The sequence below is a fragment of the Panulirus ornatus genome, chromosome 15, assembly GCF_036320965.1.
Source record: "Panulirus ornatus isolate Po-2019 chromosome 15, ASM3632096v1, whole genome shotgun sequence".
NCBI lineage: Eukaryota > Metazoa > Arthropoda > Malacostraca > Decapoda > Palinuridae > Panulirus > Panulirus ornatus.
This window is the reverse complement of record NC_092238.1, coordinates 32130124-32149402: the sequence shown is the minus strand read 5'-3', so window position 1 is coordinate 32149402 and position 19279 is coordinate 32130124. Positions and strand designations below refer to the sequence as shown.

Sequence of the window (19279 nt, the reverse complement as noted above, 5' to 3'; positions counted from 1 at the left end):
CTCTCTCTCTCTCTCTCTCTCTCTCTCTCTCTCCCCTCCTGCTGCTGGTGGCGCCAATAACATCTTCCGTGCCACTGCCACCCGGTTCCCTTGAGAGTCCTCAGCTTAAGTGCTGTCCACGTCGGGGCGAACACCGAAATAATTACATGTTTACTGCAATGGAAACTTTTCGGGAATGAAGGAAAATTATGAGAGGTAAGGCACTAATTGTTGGGTTATAAGATGTTGCATGCTCGGCGTGGCCATATGGTGGCCACGCCGAGCATGTGGCTGGGGGCCAGAGGAGGAGGAGGGAAGGGGGAGGCATGTTATGGAGAAGGGGGGAGTGGGAGGATGATGGGGTTTGATGGGAGGCAGATGGGATGGACGGAGGATAATGGGGCTCACGGTGGATGGGAATATGACGGCGGAGGCAGCTCGAGTGAATGATAAAATATGGAAGGGGATGAATGGATGGATGGATCGGATGGCTGAGGGGTTGGATGGATGAAGAATGGTGATGGAGGAACTGAAGGCGACAGTTGAAGGGCAACGATGACGGGAGTTGGGTGGTGCTGGGAGGCCGGCCTCCCGTCCTGGGTGTGTCTGGGAACACTCCAGGAACATGTGAGCCGCACTGAACCATCACAGCCATGTTGCAACGAACAACAACACACACTGGAAAAAAAAAAAAATGATCCAACGTACAAAATGAGAGGTTTAGCCAGCCCCGGCAGCAGTGGTCATACTGGCTGACTGTCTCACTTGGCTCAGTTGGAGATCACTGTCTAGCAGACAATGGGAATGGTGATCATCGCCCAGCAGACATAAGGAATAATAATCAGTGTCTAGTAGACATAAGGAATAATGATCAACATACCCGGCAGTTACTAGGAATGGTCATCGCTGCCCAGGAGACACAGGGAATGGACACTAAACCTTCAGACGGTAGAGAGACGCGCCTGGAATAACGACTGAGATACTGTGGTGTTGGTGGTGGTGATGAGGCATCAGCACGCAGCTGCAGTTGTGATGGAACGGCGTGGCAGCGATGATATACGGGGTTACGATGGGATGGTATGGACGCTCTCGTATAATAGTGGTGAACCAGTGAAAGTTTTCAGTCGTAGTTATCAAATGTGGATCATGAATGTGATGGGAAACCCCCCCTTTTACAGGACGTATGTACATGCCAGTGTATGGAGCCAGGGATGCGTCATCAGCAAACAACAAGTGACTCACTTCCCAGGCTCCTTCTCACCCCCTACACTCTGCATACTCGCCCCTGTCTCCAAGACCCTTGCGTATATCTCCCTCATCATCCCATCTCTTAAAAAATTGGGCATCATACATCCCTCTCGCAGACCCACCTTACCCTGGAACCACTCCCCTTCCTCTCTTCCTACTTGCCTTACTCTCTTAATAAAAAAAAAAAAAAAATCTCTGCTTTCCTCCCCTATCAGATCTTTGCAACACCTTCCAACTCCATTACATGCTTTCTCAGGATCCATAAACGCCACATACAAGTCCTGTTTCTCTTAGTATTCCTCACATACACAGTCTTCAAAGCAAGCACCTGATCCACACATCCTCTACCACTCCTGAAGCCACAGCGTTCCTCCTTAATTGGAAACTCCGTGCATGCTATCATCCTCTCCGTCCACCACTCTCCCATACAACTTGCCAGGTACACTCAACCAAATTATGTGAACGCTTGTTATTTTCCCCTTTGCCTTTACACAGTGACACTATACATGCATTAAAATCTTGAATATCCAATCAAAAAGACGATCGTCACCTTTCTTAAGAAAATCAAAGGCAATCCCATCTTATATATATATATATATATATATATATATATATATATATATATATATATATATATATATATATATATATATATATATATTGGAAAGGATCACAATTTTGCGCGTGATCAAGATATTCCTATGAATCCACGAGTAAAATGAAACACGATAAGGTCCCAAGTGCACTTTCGTGTGATAATAACATCATCAGGGGAGACAAAAGAGAGAAATATAACAGTCAGTTGATATACATCGAAGAGACGAAGCTAGGACGCCATTTGATTAGAGGACTGTTGTCCATGCCGCCTCAGCTAATATAAAAAAGGAAGTAGTCTAATTAAGTTTACTGTGGGGCTGGGAAGTGTGGCTTGAGATTGGGTGATTGTTAGGATAGATATGACAATGACGAGTTCTGTGAGAGAATGTCTGTGGCATTATGAGACACATAGCCCAGGGGAAGAGCCCTGCGGTAAAGAAAAAGAAAGAAAAGGAAAATGAATTAGGATCGAAGGGGTCGACACACAGAGGAGTGAAGTAGACACAGCAACCGAGGATAAGGTTGAAGACCAGAGCAAGGAAGCGATGTCGGGCGAAGGTGCAGGGCGGAGGTGTGGGAGGTGATGGCTGCAGGCTGTGCAGTTGACCCGCTCTGGGTCAACCTGACATCCCAGGTCAAGCTGCGACTCACGGACTCTTGAGAGGCCGTTGGGGTACAGGGTACCGAGGACTGTCTGCATCTCAACCAACTAACCCTCTGGCCAGGCCGTCTTCATTGGTACAAGATCAAATAGGCTGTTTGAGGCGGTGGTTCCCTCGTGTATTCTAAAACCCGCTTAATCCTATACACAGCGAAGACTGTGTCTAACTCCTTACCTTACTCCACTCACACACACACACACACGTTCGCTGGTAAACACATCACACATCTAACATTTCGAGCGCGGGACGGCATGACCCTTGAGCGTGACGCAACGACCCTTGACCACGAACTCAACAACTCTTGGGCCTGAAGCTCAGACCCTTTGAGGTGGCATGAATGACAAAGGTCAGGTCAAAAAGACCAGGTTATCCCGCCCACAGGCTATAGTGTCATATATGCTCTGGGACGGCAGGCATAATATATGTGTGTTTACCTTGATGGAAACCTAAACGTAACACACTAAACATCCTGTCGTAAAGTGAATTATGGCAAGACAATCCGGCCATTTTGGTAACGACGATTTTCGTCACAGTGCGCTAAAGACGATAATAAAATCGTCATGAAAACGGACACCAGTTTTCCAAAAGTGGTGTGGCATTTTTTCCTTGTAACAGTATCACACACACACACACACACACACACACACATTATATGTATATTTCTTTTTCACACTATTTGCCATTTCCCGCGTTTGCGAGGTAGCGTCAAGAACAGAGGACTGGACCTTTGAGGGAATATCCTCACCTGGCCCCCTTCTCTGTTTCTTCTTTTGTAAAAATAAAAAAGAATAAAGAAAAACAAGAGGGGAGGATTTCCAGCCCTCCGCTGCCTTCCCTTTTAGTCGCCTTCTACGACACGCAGGGAATACGTGGGACGTATTCTTTCTCCCCTATCCCCAGGGATGATATATATATATATATATATATATATATATATATATATATATATATATATATTTTTTTTTTTTTTTTTTTGCTTTGTCGCTGTCTCCCGCGTTTGCGAGGTATATATATATACATATATATATATACATATATATATATATATATATATATATATATATATATATATATATATATATATATATATATATATATATATATATATAAAGATTGGCTAAGATCACACACACCACCACGGTCATCGGCAAGCTCCTGTCCGCCGCCATCTTGAGGAGCAGAGGAGGTACCGAGTTCAAGTCACACAAATCGACCCATACCTAACCCCCGTCACGGTGAGGTCCCCACCCTACGCTCCGTGACCTCCTCCTTCAGCCCGACCCCAAAGGCAGGTGGATACTACGAAAATGCCGACGAGAAAACTGTCGAATCCGGCAACATGAACAAATACTAAAGGATGAAAATGGTAGATTATTATTATTATCATTATTATCATTATTATTATTATTATTATTATTACATTATCATTATCATTATCATTATTATTATTATTTTTTTTTCTTTTTTTTTTTTGCTTTGTCGCTGTCTCCCGCGTTTGCGAGGTATTATTATTATTACTATTATTATCATTATTATCACTATTATCATTATCATAATTATAATCATTATTATTATCACCATCATTATCATAATCATCATTATTATCATTACAAATAGTACTACTATTATTACTACTAACAATGATAATAATAATGATAATAATAATAATAATAATAATAATAATAATAATAATAATAATAATAATAATAACAATAATAATAATAATAATAATAATAATAATAATAATAATAATAGGTGGTGTGCAAAGTGAGAGGGTTAGGGAAAATGATTTGGTAAACAGAGAAGAGGTAGTAAAAGCTTTGCGGAAGATGAAAGCCGGCAAGGCAGCAGGTTTGGATGGTATTGCAGTGGAATTTATTAAAAAAGGGGGTGACTGTATTGTTGACTGGTTGGTAAGGTTATTTAATGTATGTATGACTCATGGTGAGGTGCCTGAGGATTGGCGGAATGCGTGCATAGTGCCATTGTACAAAGGCAAAGGGGATAAGAGTGAGTGCTCAAATTACAGAGGTATAAGTTTGTTGAGTATTCCTGGTAAATTATATGGGAGGGTATTGATTGAAAGGGTGAAGGCATGTACAGAGCATCAGATTGGGGAAGAGCAGTGTGGTTTCAGAAGTGGTAGAGGATGTGTGGATCAGGTGTTTGCTTTGAAGAATGTATGTGAGAAATACTTAGAAAAGCAAATGGATTTGTATGTAGCATTTATGGATCTGGAGAAGGCATATGATAGAGTTGATAGAGATGCTCTGTGGAAGGTATTAAGAATATATGGTGTGGGAGGCAAGTTGTTAGAAGCAGTGAAAAGTTTTTATCGAGGATGTAAGGCATGTGTACGTGTAGGAAGAGAGGAAAGTGATTGGTTCTCAGTGAATGTAGGTTTGCGGCAGGGGTGTGTGATGTCTCCATGGTTGTTTAATTTGTTTATGGATGGGGTTGTTAGGGAGGTAAATGCAAGAGTTTTGGAAAGAGGGGCAAGTATGAAGTCTGTTGGGGATGAGAGAGCTTGGGAAGTGAGTCAGTTGTTGTTCGCTGATGATACAGCGCTGGTGGCGGATTCATGTGAGAAACTGCAGAAGCTGGTGACGGAGTTTGGTAAAGTGTGTGGAAGAAGAAAGTTAAGAGTAAATGTGAATAAGAGCAAGGTTATTAGGTACAGTAGGGTTGAGGGTCAAGTCAATTGGGAGGTGAGTTTGAATGGTGAAAAACTGGAGGAAGTGAAGTGTTTTAGATATCTGGGAGTGGATCTGTCAGCGGATGGAACCATGGAAGCGGAAGTGGATCATAGGGTGGGGGAGGGGGCGAAAATTTTGGGAGCCTTGAAAAATGTGTGGAAGTCGAGAACATTATCCCGGAAAGCAAAAATGGGTATGTTTGAAGGAATAGTAGTTCCAACAATGTTGTATGGTTGCGAGGCGTGGGCTATGGATAGAGTTGTGCGCAGGAGGATGGATGTGCTGGAAATGAGATGTTTGAGGACAATGTGTGGTGTGAGGTGGTTTGATCGAGTGAGTAACGTAAGGGTAAGAGAGATGTGTGGAAATAAAAAGAGCGTGGTTGAGAGAGCAGAAGAGGGTGTTTTAAAATGGTTTGGGCACATGGAGAGAATGAGTGAGGAAAGATTGACCAAGAGGATATATGTGTCGGAGGTGGAGGGAACGAGGAGAAGAGGGAGACCAAATTGGAGGTGGAAAGATGGAGTGAAAAAGATTTTGTGTGATCGGGGCCTGAACATGCAGGAGGGTGAAAGGAGGGCAAGGAATAGAGTGAATTGGAGCGATGTGATATACAGGGGTTGACGTGCTGTCAGTGGATTGAATCAAGGCATGTGAAGCGTCCGGGGTAAACCATGGAAAGCTGTGTAGGTATGTATATTTGTGTGTGTGGACGTGTGTATGTACATGTGTATGGGGGGGGTTGGGCCATTTCTTTCGTCTGTTTCCTTCCGCTACCTCGCAAACGCGGGAGACAGCGACAAAGTATAAAAAAAAAAAAAAAAAAAAAAAAAAAAAAAAATAATAATAATAATAATAACAATAATAATAATAACAATAATAATAACAATAATGATAAGTGATAATGATAATAATAATATCATCGTCATCATCATTATTATTATGATCATTATTATTACTATCTTTAACATTAATGATAAAGCTATAAAAAGCTTTGAAACACTGACGGAAGCCGCCATACTCCGCGCCTGGCTAGCATTAAACAGCACATACACTGGTGTGAAGCGCCCAGATAACGTGCCTTAAATGACGCACTTCACAAACCAGCAGATAACGTGACTTAACGCACTTCACAAACCACCAGATAACGTGCCTTAACGCACTTCACAAACCACCTGATAATGTGACTTAACGCACTTCACAAACCACCAGATAACGTGACTTAACGCACTTCACAAACCACCAGATAACGTGACTTAACGCACTTCATAAACCACCTGATAATGTGACTTAACGCACTTCACAAACCACCAGATAACGTGACTTAACGCACTTCACAAACCACCAAATAAATTGCCTTAACGCACTTCACAAACCACCAGATAACGTGACTTAACGCACTTCACAAACCGCCAGATAACGTGCCTTAACGCACTTCACAAACCACCAGATAACGTGCCTTACCGCACTTCACAAACCACCAGATAACGTGATTTAACGCACTTCACAAACCACCAGATAACGTGACTTAACGCACTTCACAAACCGCCAGATAACGTGCCTTAACGCACTTCACAAACCACCAGATAACGTGCCTTAACGCACTTCACAAAGCACCAGATAACGTGCCTTAACGCACTTCATAAACCACCAGATAACGTGCCTTAACGCACTTCACATGATAAGATAATGTTCCTTACTTAACGCACGGACGCACTACATAAGCAACCAGACAACGTGCCTCACTTCAACGCACTCTGCAAACAACCAGATAACGCGCCTCACTTCAACGCACTCTGCAAACAACCAGGTGACGTGCCTTACTTCAACGCACTCTGCAAACAACCAGATAACGTGCGTCACTTCAACGCACTCTGCAAACAACCAGATAATGTGCGTCACTTCAACGCACTCTGCAAACAACCAGATAACGTGCCTCACTTCAACGCACTCTGCAAACAACCAGGTGACGTGCCTTTCTTTACGTTATCTCGTGAAAAACCAGATTACGTGCTTTTCACTTAACGCACGTGCGCGCGCTGCGCAAACAATCAGATAACGTGCCGTGCTTGTCACGCTCGTGCGCGTGTAATTAGGCACACGTCTCGGGGAGGGGGGTAGTCTTATGCTTTCTGAAACTGTATAGCTAGATCACCACTATCGTCATCACTATTTTCATCATCACCTATTCTTTCTCTTTATCGTAACCACTATCGTTGATAGTCGTTGTGGATGCACAATGTACTTGGGACACCGTGTGTGTGTGTGTGTGTGTGTGTGTTTGTGTGTTGGGGAGGGCGGGGAAGTACGCGTGTACACTTGAACAAAGTGCATTACATGGCGTGGCAAGAGGAGGCGCGGGACTGATGGATGTGTGTGTGTGTGTGTGTGTGTGTGTGTGTGTGTGTGTGTGTGTGTGTGTGTGTGTGTGTGTGTGTGTGTGTGTGTGAGGAAGGTTTGCCCTAGCGAGATACCACTCGTGATCAATGGGGTTCCCACCAATCCAGACACGCTCACCTTCCCATAACCTCATCATGAGGTAACCTTCCCATTGGGGAATGTAAGCCAGAACCACCTGCCGGTATCCGAACACAGCCGATCGCCACCCAGCACCAGCACCAGGCCAGTAGCGCGACACTGGATGTGCCAAACTTCACTAAACTGGGATCAGAAACATTTCAACTCACGCCGTGCAAATAATCAGAAATACACAATGACAACACACATGCAGGTACCCTGGGCGAATGATGTGGGCGAGTTCCTAACCAGGTATACCATGTCAGCTAAGTGGTCCAGGATCTGTTGGGGTGCGAGGTGCGGCCTACAAAAGTTTAATTGATCAGAGGAATAACAGTGAAGATTGGCCCGTCATCGAGATACGGGTAACAGGTCCTTTATTCAGTAAATCATCGTAAGAGTAATATACAATAACTTCGTGGAACCGGTCAGTTTCACTTAATGTCTGTTCGCAAATACGGTGCAATCATTGCGAGCAATACAACTGTACTAATTAGTACGTAGAGCCAGATGAACTATACACCACCCAGTGTGGAATCCAAACCCTCCTCCTCCGCCTTACTGACTCTCCTGTCGCTTCTGAATCATACTTTCCCGTTTGCCGTGTTGCCGCTGCTCTCTCTCTCTCTCTCTGTTCTACGGGTATCATTTCGGCCACTGCTCCCACGAGGCTTTCCCCGTGTGTGCGTTCTTAAGTCTCTGAGGTCTCTGGACCTGCGGAAAGCGACCGGCTGCAGCTTCCCATAGTTTCTATGTAAAGACCAGCTACATGAGGGTCGCTATTTACTGATACCTTCTACCCGCGCAAAGCGATGCTGTGGGAACCTCTTCCATCTTACAGGTTTTCCCTCTTTCAAGTCAAGTCTACAGACACACCAGGAATTTCAGTAAATTTTGACAGATTCTCTTCTGATACACTTCACATTTTCTGTCATCCAAGATATCCACAAACATTCTTTTTTTCTTTTTTTGCCAGTACCACGTCAGTTACTGTAGAATATAATCGTTTTGCAAAACCATAATCCATTGCCTAACACGATCCTATATCATTCAAACATGAAAAAAAAGAAAGTAAATGTACAATTACCTTATATTCTGACCATAAACATTTATAACTTACCACTCGGTATTAAGAAATGCGACAGCGTTGTACGAGGAGTAAAAAGTTGTGAATTAGAATTTCTCTTGGACCTTGTCGACCGCCAGGGTAAGCGAGCGAGGACAGCACCTCTCCATCATTATGGCCTGAAGGAAATCGATCGTGAAGCGAAGACTACGTGTCCACAATCAAACCAGTCGGTGTGACGACCCCTTTCCTGACCTCCTCCTTAATATGAAGGTACGACCCTCAAGTGTGACGATACGACCCTCAAGTAAGACGGTGCGACCCTCAAGTGTGACGGTACGATCTTCAAGTGTGACGATACGACCCTCAAGTAAGACGGTGCGACCCTCAAGTGTGACGGTACGATCTTCAAGTGTGACGATACGACACTCAAGTGTGACGGTACGACCCTCAAGTGTGACGGTACGATCTTCAAGCAAGACGATACGACCCTCAAGTGTGACGGTACGACCCTCAAGTGTGACGATACGACCCTCAAGTGTGACGATACGACCCTCAAGTGTGACGGTACGACCCTCAAGTGGTGTGACGGTACGACCCTTAAGTGTGACGGTACGACCTTCAAGTGTGACGATAAGACCCTTGGGCGGGCAAGATTAGCCTAGACTTAAGGCCAGCACGGTCGTGCTCATGGGGTTGTGCTAAATGCACTGATTCTGGGGTTGTCTGTTGAGGAAGCCAGTGAAATACTACGACATTAAATGATGGACGGGTTTGTGATTGTACTTAAAAGTCTACTTGAATGGAAAATATTGACTCTACAGTCTGTGAAAATACGTCAACTGACCCTACAGTCTGTGAAAATACGTCAACTGACTCTACAGTCTGTGAAAATACGTCAACTGACTCTACAGTCTGTGAAAATACGTCAACTAACTCTACAGTATGTGAAAATACGTCAACTGACCCTACAGTCTGTGAAAATACGTCAACTGACTCTCCAGTCTGTGAAAATACGTCAACTGACTCTTCAGTCTGTGAAAATACGTCAATTAACTCTACAGTCTGTGAAAATACGTCAACTGACTCTACAATCTGTGAAAATACGTCAACTAACTCTACAGTCTGTGAAAAAAAAAGTCAATTGACTATCCAGTCTGTGAAAAAAATGGGACTGGCTTTTGAATGTCCGTGATAAAGATTTCATTTCTAGCATGCCACTCGCAAAGTTGCTTATCTTTTTTATGAGTGGCAAAAGATGCCCCAAATCAACACCATTACGAGTAAAAGGAAAAAAAAAGGAAAACGTTAAGAGAATAAAAAATTATTGAGGGTTCCTCGGGTGTTGGTTAACCTGATTCTTATCGGTAGAAAGGTTAAAGGAAGAGGTGAAAAAAGTGTAGCGTTCAAAATGAGTTCAGTATATATTCACTCTAACCTTTCCTAGTACACATTGATCCGTTCTAACACTTAAAAAAAACTAACAACGAAAATGTAACAACTAAGTGAACATTCTTTAAGGATGGCAAAGTGTCTAGATTATGAAATAAACTAAGTGCATATCTTAGGGGAAAAAAGGCAATATACACGATACACAGATAAGGACAACGAAAATGCTACAAATTACACATCATTGAAAATAAACGGCGCTCCAACGTGGTCTTTGGCAAATGGTGCCCAAAGTTTTCTGTGTCTGGAGTTCCAACGAACCTCAGAATAAACCAAGACGCTCGACCACAGCCTTACGTGAGGGTAACCTCCCCGTCTATCAATCTATTACTGAAGAAGTTCCTCCTAACATTAACGCAAGCCGCCCACTGCGCCGGCCCACATACATAAACCAATACAAGTCAGCCCACATATACGAACCAACGCAAACCGGTCCCTGTGGCAGCATATATATATATATATATATATATATATATATATATATATATATATATATATATATATATATATATATATATATATATGTGAACTAAAGCGAGCCGGCGCATGTGGCAGCCCATATATCTACAAGTCTCGTAGGAATTAATACAGATAATGGAAGTCAAGTACGAACGTGATTATAAACATCTAGCGACGGAAATTTTTGTCCTACCTCCCTCTGTGTATACTTGTTTATATAGAGAAGCGGGACCCTCCCGTCCAAGTTGGAGGTACCATCTCTCCAAAGCCTGGCAACCGGGGATGGTCCACCGTGGGTTCTGGGGTGACCCATACCATGTCCAGGAGCAACCCATGGGGTGTCGAGGCCCACAACCAGGGGTGACACACTCCTATTCACTGCGTTTAGCGAAGATCCGCCGGTGTTCAGAACCCCTCCCTCCCACCGTCTTCTTAGGAACATAAGGACATATCAACACATTCAATTTCTCGTGTTGTCTATCACATGGTCCCGGATGTTAATGTTGGTTCTATACACTACATTTTCTAAAGAGTATTTTTCACTGTGCACGGGGAGGTCAGGTCAGCCAAGTGAACGCCAATGACTAATTTTACAATCATGACATTCCGGGTCATGTTCATTTACGAGAAGTTCTTATCATTACTACATCCTGACAGTAATTTCAGGGGGGGGTTCAACACAGAATCATTCTAATCTTTGTGGTCCTCAGGAGCAAAAACGAGGGAGATAGAACAAGTCAGTTCATCGTCTGTCTCTCCCCCACCAACCATCCCCCCACCACCGCCCCTTCAATCTATCGAGAATAGACATCGTCCAAAAATAATCTACCGCATTAGGCTATATCTACCGTCATACTCAGCCGTAGTAAAATTTACCATAACAAAAAAACAAACAATAAATCTCTCATGTAATTGGACCGACACGTTACTCCTAAACCACGTCGATGTATCGCTTGGTGGAAACGATGCACAGATAAGGCATCGTCGCTCCATGACGGTATACGTTACGATCACCTGCTCGGAAATCATATGGTAGGCGAGATGAACTAGATGTCATTAATCTGAACTGGTAAAATGTGGGTGAAATAACCTTCGTCATACCAACATTACCACACCAGCGGCAGCATTCTCTACCATCCTTCTGTGCCGTCAAGACGCATCCAGAACTTCGCTTCCCTAACTCCACTCCCGTCTACACTTCACAACCGTCTACACTCCACAACCGTCTACACTCCACTCCTGTCTACATTCCACTCCCGTCTACACTCCACAACCGTCCACACTCCACTCCCGTCTATACTCCACTACCGTCTATACTCCACTACCGTCTACACTGCACTCCCGTCTACACTCCACAACCGTCTACACTCCACTTCCGTCTGTACTCCACTCCCGTCTACACTCCACTCCCGTCTACACTCCACTACCCATTTACACTCCACTACTCATTTACACTCCAGTACCATCTACACTGCACTCCCGTCTACACTCCACAACCGTCTACACTCCACAACCGTCTACACTCCACTCCCGTCTACACTCCACTCCCATTTACACTCCACTCCCGTCTACACTCCACTACCGTCTACACTCCACTCACGTCTACACTCCACTACCTGTCTACACTCCACTACCGTCTACACTCCACTCCCGTTTACACTCCACTACCTGTCTACACTCCACTACCGTCTACACTCCACTCCCGTCTACACTCCACTCCCGTCTACACTCCACTCCCCACCCTTCATTTTTTCCTAACCACCAGATCCAACACCTAGGCTGCACCGCTGAGCTTCGAGACAATCTATTATTTCCCTAGCCCGTACATTATAGTAACACTTCGTAACATTTCGTTATGTCACTTGACGGGTAATCATATCTCGTTATCATCTCGCTCGAGAGACGAATCTTGATGATCGAGGGAGTTATGTGACAGTTTTCTCCTCCCTCACATGATCTCGATATGTGATTATGAAACATTAACGATTTCATAATCCATGTTGGCGTAAAGGGATGTCCCTCGGCGGACCTGCCTAAGTACGGGGTTCGAACACTGGACCAGCACCTTAGAATCTTATAACGCCTTTCACTATTTGTAGTGTGTATATATATATATATATATATATATATATATATGCTTATAATCACGATGAAAAATGGCCATCAGCAAATACTAGATTACGCGTATCCCTGTGACTTACTGATATATATATATATATATATATATATATATATATATATATATATATATATATATATAAGGAGGTTGTAAAGATGGATAGGAGAGTGCCAGGAGCCAGCAGTGCGATATGGTGGCATGAGGATCATGACATCTCGTGAGTGCAGGATCAAGGCAGAGGAGAGAGAGAGAGAGAGAGAGAGAGAGAGAGAGAGAGAGAGAGAGAGAGAGAGAGAGAGAGAGAGAGAGAGAGAGAGAGAGCAGCAGCAGCGGTAGATTGGTTGGTTGGTTCCAGTGTTTGCCGTACTCCACCCACACTACCGATAGCGATACCCGCTCCTGTTATCACCAGACGTGTGGATGACCAGGTATTGTCCCACTCCGCCCGGTGATTGTCACCGATAACAAGCGCTCCGCTTCGTTCCGTTCGCCATCCACCCCCGCCGATAGTTAGTTCGCTCGCCCATGATTCATCAATATTCTCTGTTACTATTAAGCGGCTTATTAACATGATACAGCCTGCGATATATATGGCGAGACTACCTTCCTTCCTCCCCCTCCCTCACTGTTCCAGTCACTGTACAACAGGGAGTCCCATCAGGTGCGGAATAAGGCACATACATAATCCGTCTGTCTGTCCTATACAGCTACATAAGAACTACAGAAAGAAGACTCCGCTAGGACCCCGTGCCATGCATAATGCTTCACGCATGCATCATTATGACTTGCTACGGCAGAACTGGCGGTGACTTGCCCTCTCCTTAACACTCATCCTGGTCGTCTTCACTGGGGCGTTGTGTACCGTGGGAGTGGGGTACAACACTGAGGTATTACACCACACCAGGCAGGTGTGAACTGTATTGTACATACGTAACCTCAAGATGCAAGGCAAGTGTGAGATGTAGAGTTGTGTGAGGAAGGGAGGGGGGTAGCCGAGCGCTGGCCACACTAATCTAACCTAAGGCCGCTCACATCAGACTGGGACGCGTCGAGCAGCCCTACGGGATCCCGCACGCGCGGGCGTGCCGCAATGACCCTCGCACCTACCATTACCTGTTCCGACGAGGCTTACGACGCGATGTCATAATTCTGATTCGTACCTGCAAAACTGCCGTGAGGGTAAGAGAGAGAGAGCGTGTTGGAAAGATGATGCCACCTCCCCTGGGTTACTCACCTCGACCAGACCTGCCCACGAACCGCAGGTCGTTGAATTTAGCGATCTGATTCTTCATGACGGCAGAGTTGTTGCGCAGCTCAGCGCAGAAGTTCTCATCGTTCCCAGCACGGACGGTAACGAGCGTCCCGTCGCCCACCTCGCCGAGCGCGATCACCTTGAAGGCGACGGGCAGCGTCTTGTTGGAGCGCCAGTGCGGCGGAAGGATAGTGCACACGAAGTTGGGGCTTCCCGTGCGCACCAGCTCCCCCGGGTGCTCGCCCAGGAGCTCCGTCAGCGCTCGCTCCGACCACCAGCAGTCACCCATGTCTTCCCCAAGGTGCATTCTGCTGCCCGCCCTCACCTGGCCTTAACCTCCGGCCTGACCACTGCACCTCCCCGGGGGCACCTGGCCTCTCACTACTGTACCTCCCCGGGGGAACAGCCTGGCCCACGGCCCCCAACTCACACTCTCACTGCACACTAGACCCACACACCCATGAGTGCACTCCGTCACCTCCTCCTCCAGGGTGGCGTCCCCCCTGCACGTGCTCTTGTTGCACCACCGTCAGTGCCACTGGCTGCAGAAGCCGCAGTGTTGCACGTGGACGGCGTGGCGGCGGCGGCGGCGGCGGCAGGCGGGAACCACGGGTGTAGTTGCGTGTGACCGCAGGCGGTGGTTGCGGGAGTGCAGGTGTGTCAGAGGTGAGGGTGTGTTGCGGGCGCGTGGAGCCGCCGTGCTGCGGGCGATGTGTGCGGCTGTGTCCTCAGGGCGCGCGGGTTCACCACTGAGCCCCGCCGGCCGCGCTCCGCACTCACGCGCCGCCCAGATACATTGCGCATGCGCACACTACACCAGCCCACCTGCACGCTCGCCCGGTCCCTCAGTCAGGATAACACAACTATGTAAAGCTGTGACCACTTGTGTTGTCTCTCTCCTCCTCCTGAGCGTCGCTTGCCCAAGTCATTAATTAAAACCATTCATCATCTCGCCCGTTTCTAACCCTAATAACACCCAGTCATCAGCCTCAGATCTGTGTATTATTGGTGACAGCTCAAGACGGATGCACTATCTTCCTAACCTTGATAATAACTGTGAAGGCAAAAGATAAAAAAAAAGAAAAAGAATCGAAATAATCGTCTCTATCCTACCACAGCTTCCTGAATTTCGCCGCTTTAAAAAAAAATGGGCCAAAAATCATCTGGAAGGAGGAGGGAGGAGGAGGAGGAGGAGGAGGAACTAAAAAACCCCGCTCTGTAATAGACAACCACTTGCAAGGAGACATTGGCCAGATAAAATGATAAGAATTGAAATGATTTGACGTGTTATCTTTTATTTGACTTGCATATGGTTCTTCGCCCCTCCTTACGTGATATGACGGCTTCTGTCGCCCATCCTGCGCGTGTGTGTGCGTGTGTGTGTGTGTCTGCTGGTTGTACGCTCCGGTTGGATTACACATGTGAGGCCCTATCTCTTAATCTGTCTCTCTATCGTGAGCGATACGCGCTAGCTAACCCTGCCTTCTGGCATAATCTCTTGTCGCATGTACTCACTTTCTTTCACCATCTGTCTATCAATTCACACACACACACACACACACACACACCCACACACACACACACACATACACACACACACACACACACACGCACACACACACACACACACACACACAGGTGTTACCAGACTCCGCATGCATGAGTTTACATCGTGAGCGAAGAGTCTTTTCGGTGATGCTAAATAATCGTCGGTTAAAGATACGGTCTTGTCAGAAGATTTTCTCTCAAAGGAGTCCACAACTTCCCTGCTACTGGAAGCAGCGCATCCTAGCAACTGCAGGAACTCCCGGGGCAATAATAGATGAAATAGATTAATAGAAAAAAAAGAATATATATATATATATATATATATATATATATATATATATATATATATATATATATATATATATATATATATATGAAAAAAAATATATACATCTTTAAAAATATTCTATCAGTTACCACAATCCAGAAATAACGAAAGGACGACTTTCATGTATGTTATGGAACAGGGAGGAAAAAAAAGTACAATTCAATTTTAAACAAATAAAAAAAACCTGAAATGCAGAGAAAATCTGAAAAGCAGAGAGATATAGAGATGCAATACCAGAGGCAACAAACAGTGGGGTCGGGCAGACGTTACCAGAGAGATGGCGCTGAAATCGTCTCTTATCGCTGACCTTCACATGCAAATCTATACAACTCTAATCTTCGCAGGGAATATGAAGAGATTCTTCTAATTTTCCATCTACCTACAAAGGGAGACTACGTTATCCACAAAGTAAGTCTAAACAACTTGCTGTTAAGACTAAGCCCTCGATGCATAGCAAGAAAAATGCCAATTTTGAGAGTAATTCTACTTCCAAGGTTAAGCCAAACATATATGAACTTGATTGTATACCTTCTGACAATCTATCCCTAAGACTCGACCAATCAGATATTTTTTCTCATTGTTTGTACAGTTCTAGCTCTTGTCTTGACAAAAAAGTACGGTAACAGATACTGTCTGTATGGGACATGCATTACCAGTATAACAATGTATCATCACAAGAGCACAGAACTGTCTCCTGGCATCTTCACTATGGACTATACCAACATCCCAGTTACTGACATCTTCACTATGGAATATAGCAATATCAGACATCTTCACAATGGAATATAAGAATATCCTAGTTACTGACATCTTCACTATGGAATATACCAACATCCCAGTTACTGAGATCTTCACTATCGAATATAAGAATATCCCAGTTACTGACATCTTCACTATGGAATATAAGAATATCCCAATCACTGACATCTCCACTATGGAATATAAGAATATCCTACTGACATCATGATGGAACACCATAACTGTCAACTTCACCACTGAATCATATGACTCTAAATCTATTCAGAATTCACAGGAACAGACGTCTTTCCTACAACGAAATATTACTATAATGACCCACGATTCAAAGTTACTGACATCACGACAACGTAACGTAACTACTGATTCAATCATGCCACTTTCCTCCATCTTGCCTGTATCTACTACTAATTCACATCATAATTCATAATTATCCGGGTTACTACATGATTTTCTCGACGACCTCATGCCTCACTGCACACTGCAGTCCTCACCTCGTTAGAACTGCTTGTTATCTCTCCTCAGGCCACTGATGTATGAAGCCACCATCCCTCTACTACACAAGGGTCTTAAAGTATGAAGTAAGATGTGAGATCAAGATCAGAGTGGGACCTACCACCTCCTCCCCCACCTCTCCTTCATCACGCACCGCTGATAACTCCAATAAGTCGACATGGCTGTCAGAACAAAAGAAAAAAAAGTGCAAAACAACGACGTATAAAAATGCCGTACAAAAATGACTAATTCCTTTTTTCTTCTTCTCCTTCTTCTCTTAAGACGACACATATTAAGGCTGGAACGATCTGACGTCACTGTGCAAAAATGAATCATTTCCCGTCCAGCGTAGCAGTGCAGTCCATCATCCCCTTCAAGTGGTCATAACTTAGCGAAATTTGAGACTGACACACGCCTGTGGGTGTGCACGGCCCAGCCCTACATAAAAGATCTATGATGCCAAAGAATACGACGAAAATACAAAGGTAATGATACAATGCAAATTACGGAACTGGTGCATCTAGTGTATGAATTTCAATCTCGATGCTGCAGTGCAGCTTGGTACATGAGGTGTACGTTATGTTGCTGGGTGGTGAGTGCGTGGTGGGCCGAACAGACCAGACAGACCATCCAGCCACCAGCTCTGGAACATCTGCTGGAAAAAAAACCATGTTCTCTCCCTGACAACATAACTCCTTAATGCACCATAAACATATTCTTCAATTCAATCCACTTCTGTATTTCCTTCACTCAATCGAGAAAAACATAATTCAGTTGGAAGTGTATCATTTTCTTGGAAATCTAAAAAAAAGAAAAAAAAAAAAGGTGAAATTAAAGCAATATCTTCGTCAAAAACTTTTTCTCGACAACACCGTTGGGATACATCGACCGCACATCCATTATCATCACCGTTTTCTACTGAGTCGTGTCAACTTCAAGTTTGCACACTATCTAAAGGCTGGCGGAGGCCTACATCTCTAAGCCAAGTCCTAGACTGACCGACACCCGTGCACTACCGTACAACTCCCAGTGTCTTCGTGGGCCAGTCGTGTTCTGAAAAGCCCTCGTATGCTAACGCTGTGGGTCAGGTGGAACGTCGCAAGGATCGTCACGACCCGTCAACGCGCGCATGTCTATATAGATCTGGCTCTGGGTAGTTTACTCATGTGATTTCCAAACATGGTCATTCCAGGCACCGCTTGCCAACGAAAATACCTGTAGACTCAAATAGCCCGAACATAAATATTCGCTGATGAACACAACTCAGTCTGAAAGATATGATGAACGCCTTTCCGGAAGGGGGAGAATATATGTGTCAGTGGGATATCATCTTTCCCATAAACTTATAAAACTTTCTGTTCCCACCAACTGTACGTACATCTGGAATGCAACACCCCACCCCTTTCAAAATCCTCTAGACATCACACCGTCTTTTAGGAAAACACCGCACGAACTGCCTATTCATAGTCGCAAAATAAAGGATTTTTAGGATTTGGTGAAGTGGGACAATTTGGCCAGAGTGTTTCGAGACAATACGTGTCTGCCGAGTGTGGAATGTGTCGGCAGCTGTCGCTACGTTAGTCAGGTGTACAATTGTGTTGGACAATTTGCCGTTTCTCACGACCTTCACCAGACGCACTCACAATCAGATTCTGGACTCTGTTCGTGACGTCAGGTCCGATCGCAGTATATATATTCTCCGCGAAAAATGTTTCACTTTTATTGAGATGGCGCTGTCGTCCGGCTCCCGGAGCAACTCACAGCTGGCGTAGCTAGCTGGAAGATGTCGCTCCACGTCACTCCCGCTGGTACCTTTACTTCAGGCGAGGGGCGCGCCCTGGGGTTCATCCACCTATCAATGAGTATCTGGCTCACCACATGACTGTGGAATCAAAGCCGGATGGACGTAAAACCAGGCATGTTATTCCCCTGTTTACCGTCGGCTGCCATTCTGTGTGTCTCTTACCAAGCCACCGCCACCACCACCACCTGCCTACATTACTGCTCCTAAACAAGCAACAAACAAAAAAAAGTCAATAAATGAATAAGTAAGAAAAAAAAGATATATCTCTTTTGGTTGGTTACTACAACGTGATAATCACAGCTTA

General features: G+C 44.9%; 1 protein-coding gene across 2 annotated transcripts in view; it reads right to left on the bottom strand.

Annotated features, from left to right (window-relative positions):
- LOC139753825 (uncharacterized) overlaps positions 1-14819 on the bottom strand; it is a 230994-nt gene extending 216175 nt beyond the window's left edge. For both annotated transcript variants that reach the window (XM_071670728.1, XM_071670729.1), the window contains exon 1: positions 14027-14819. In XM_071670728.1, coding sequence (XP_071526829.1) covers positions 14027-14351 — 325 coding nt within the window. In that variant the 5' untranslated portion in view covers positions 14352-14819. The remainder of the gene's footprint in view (positions 1-14026) is intronic.
- Between the last annotated feature and the right edge of the window lie 4460 nt (positions 14820-19279).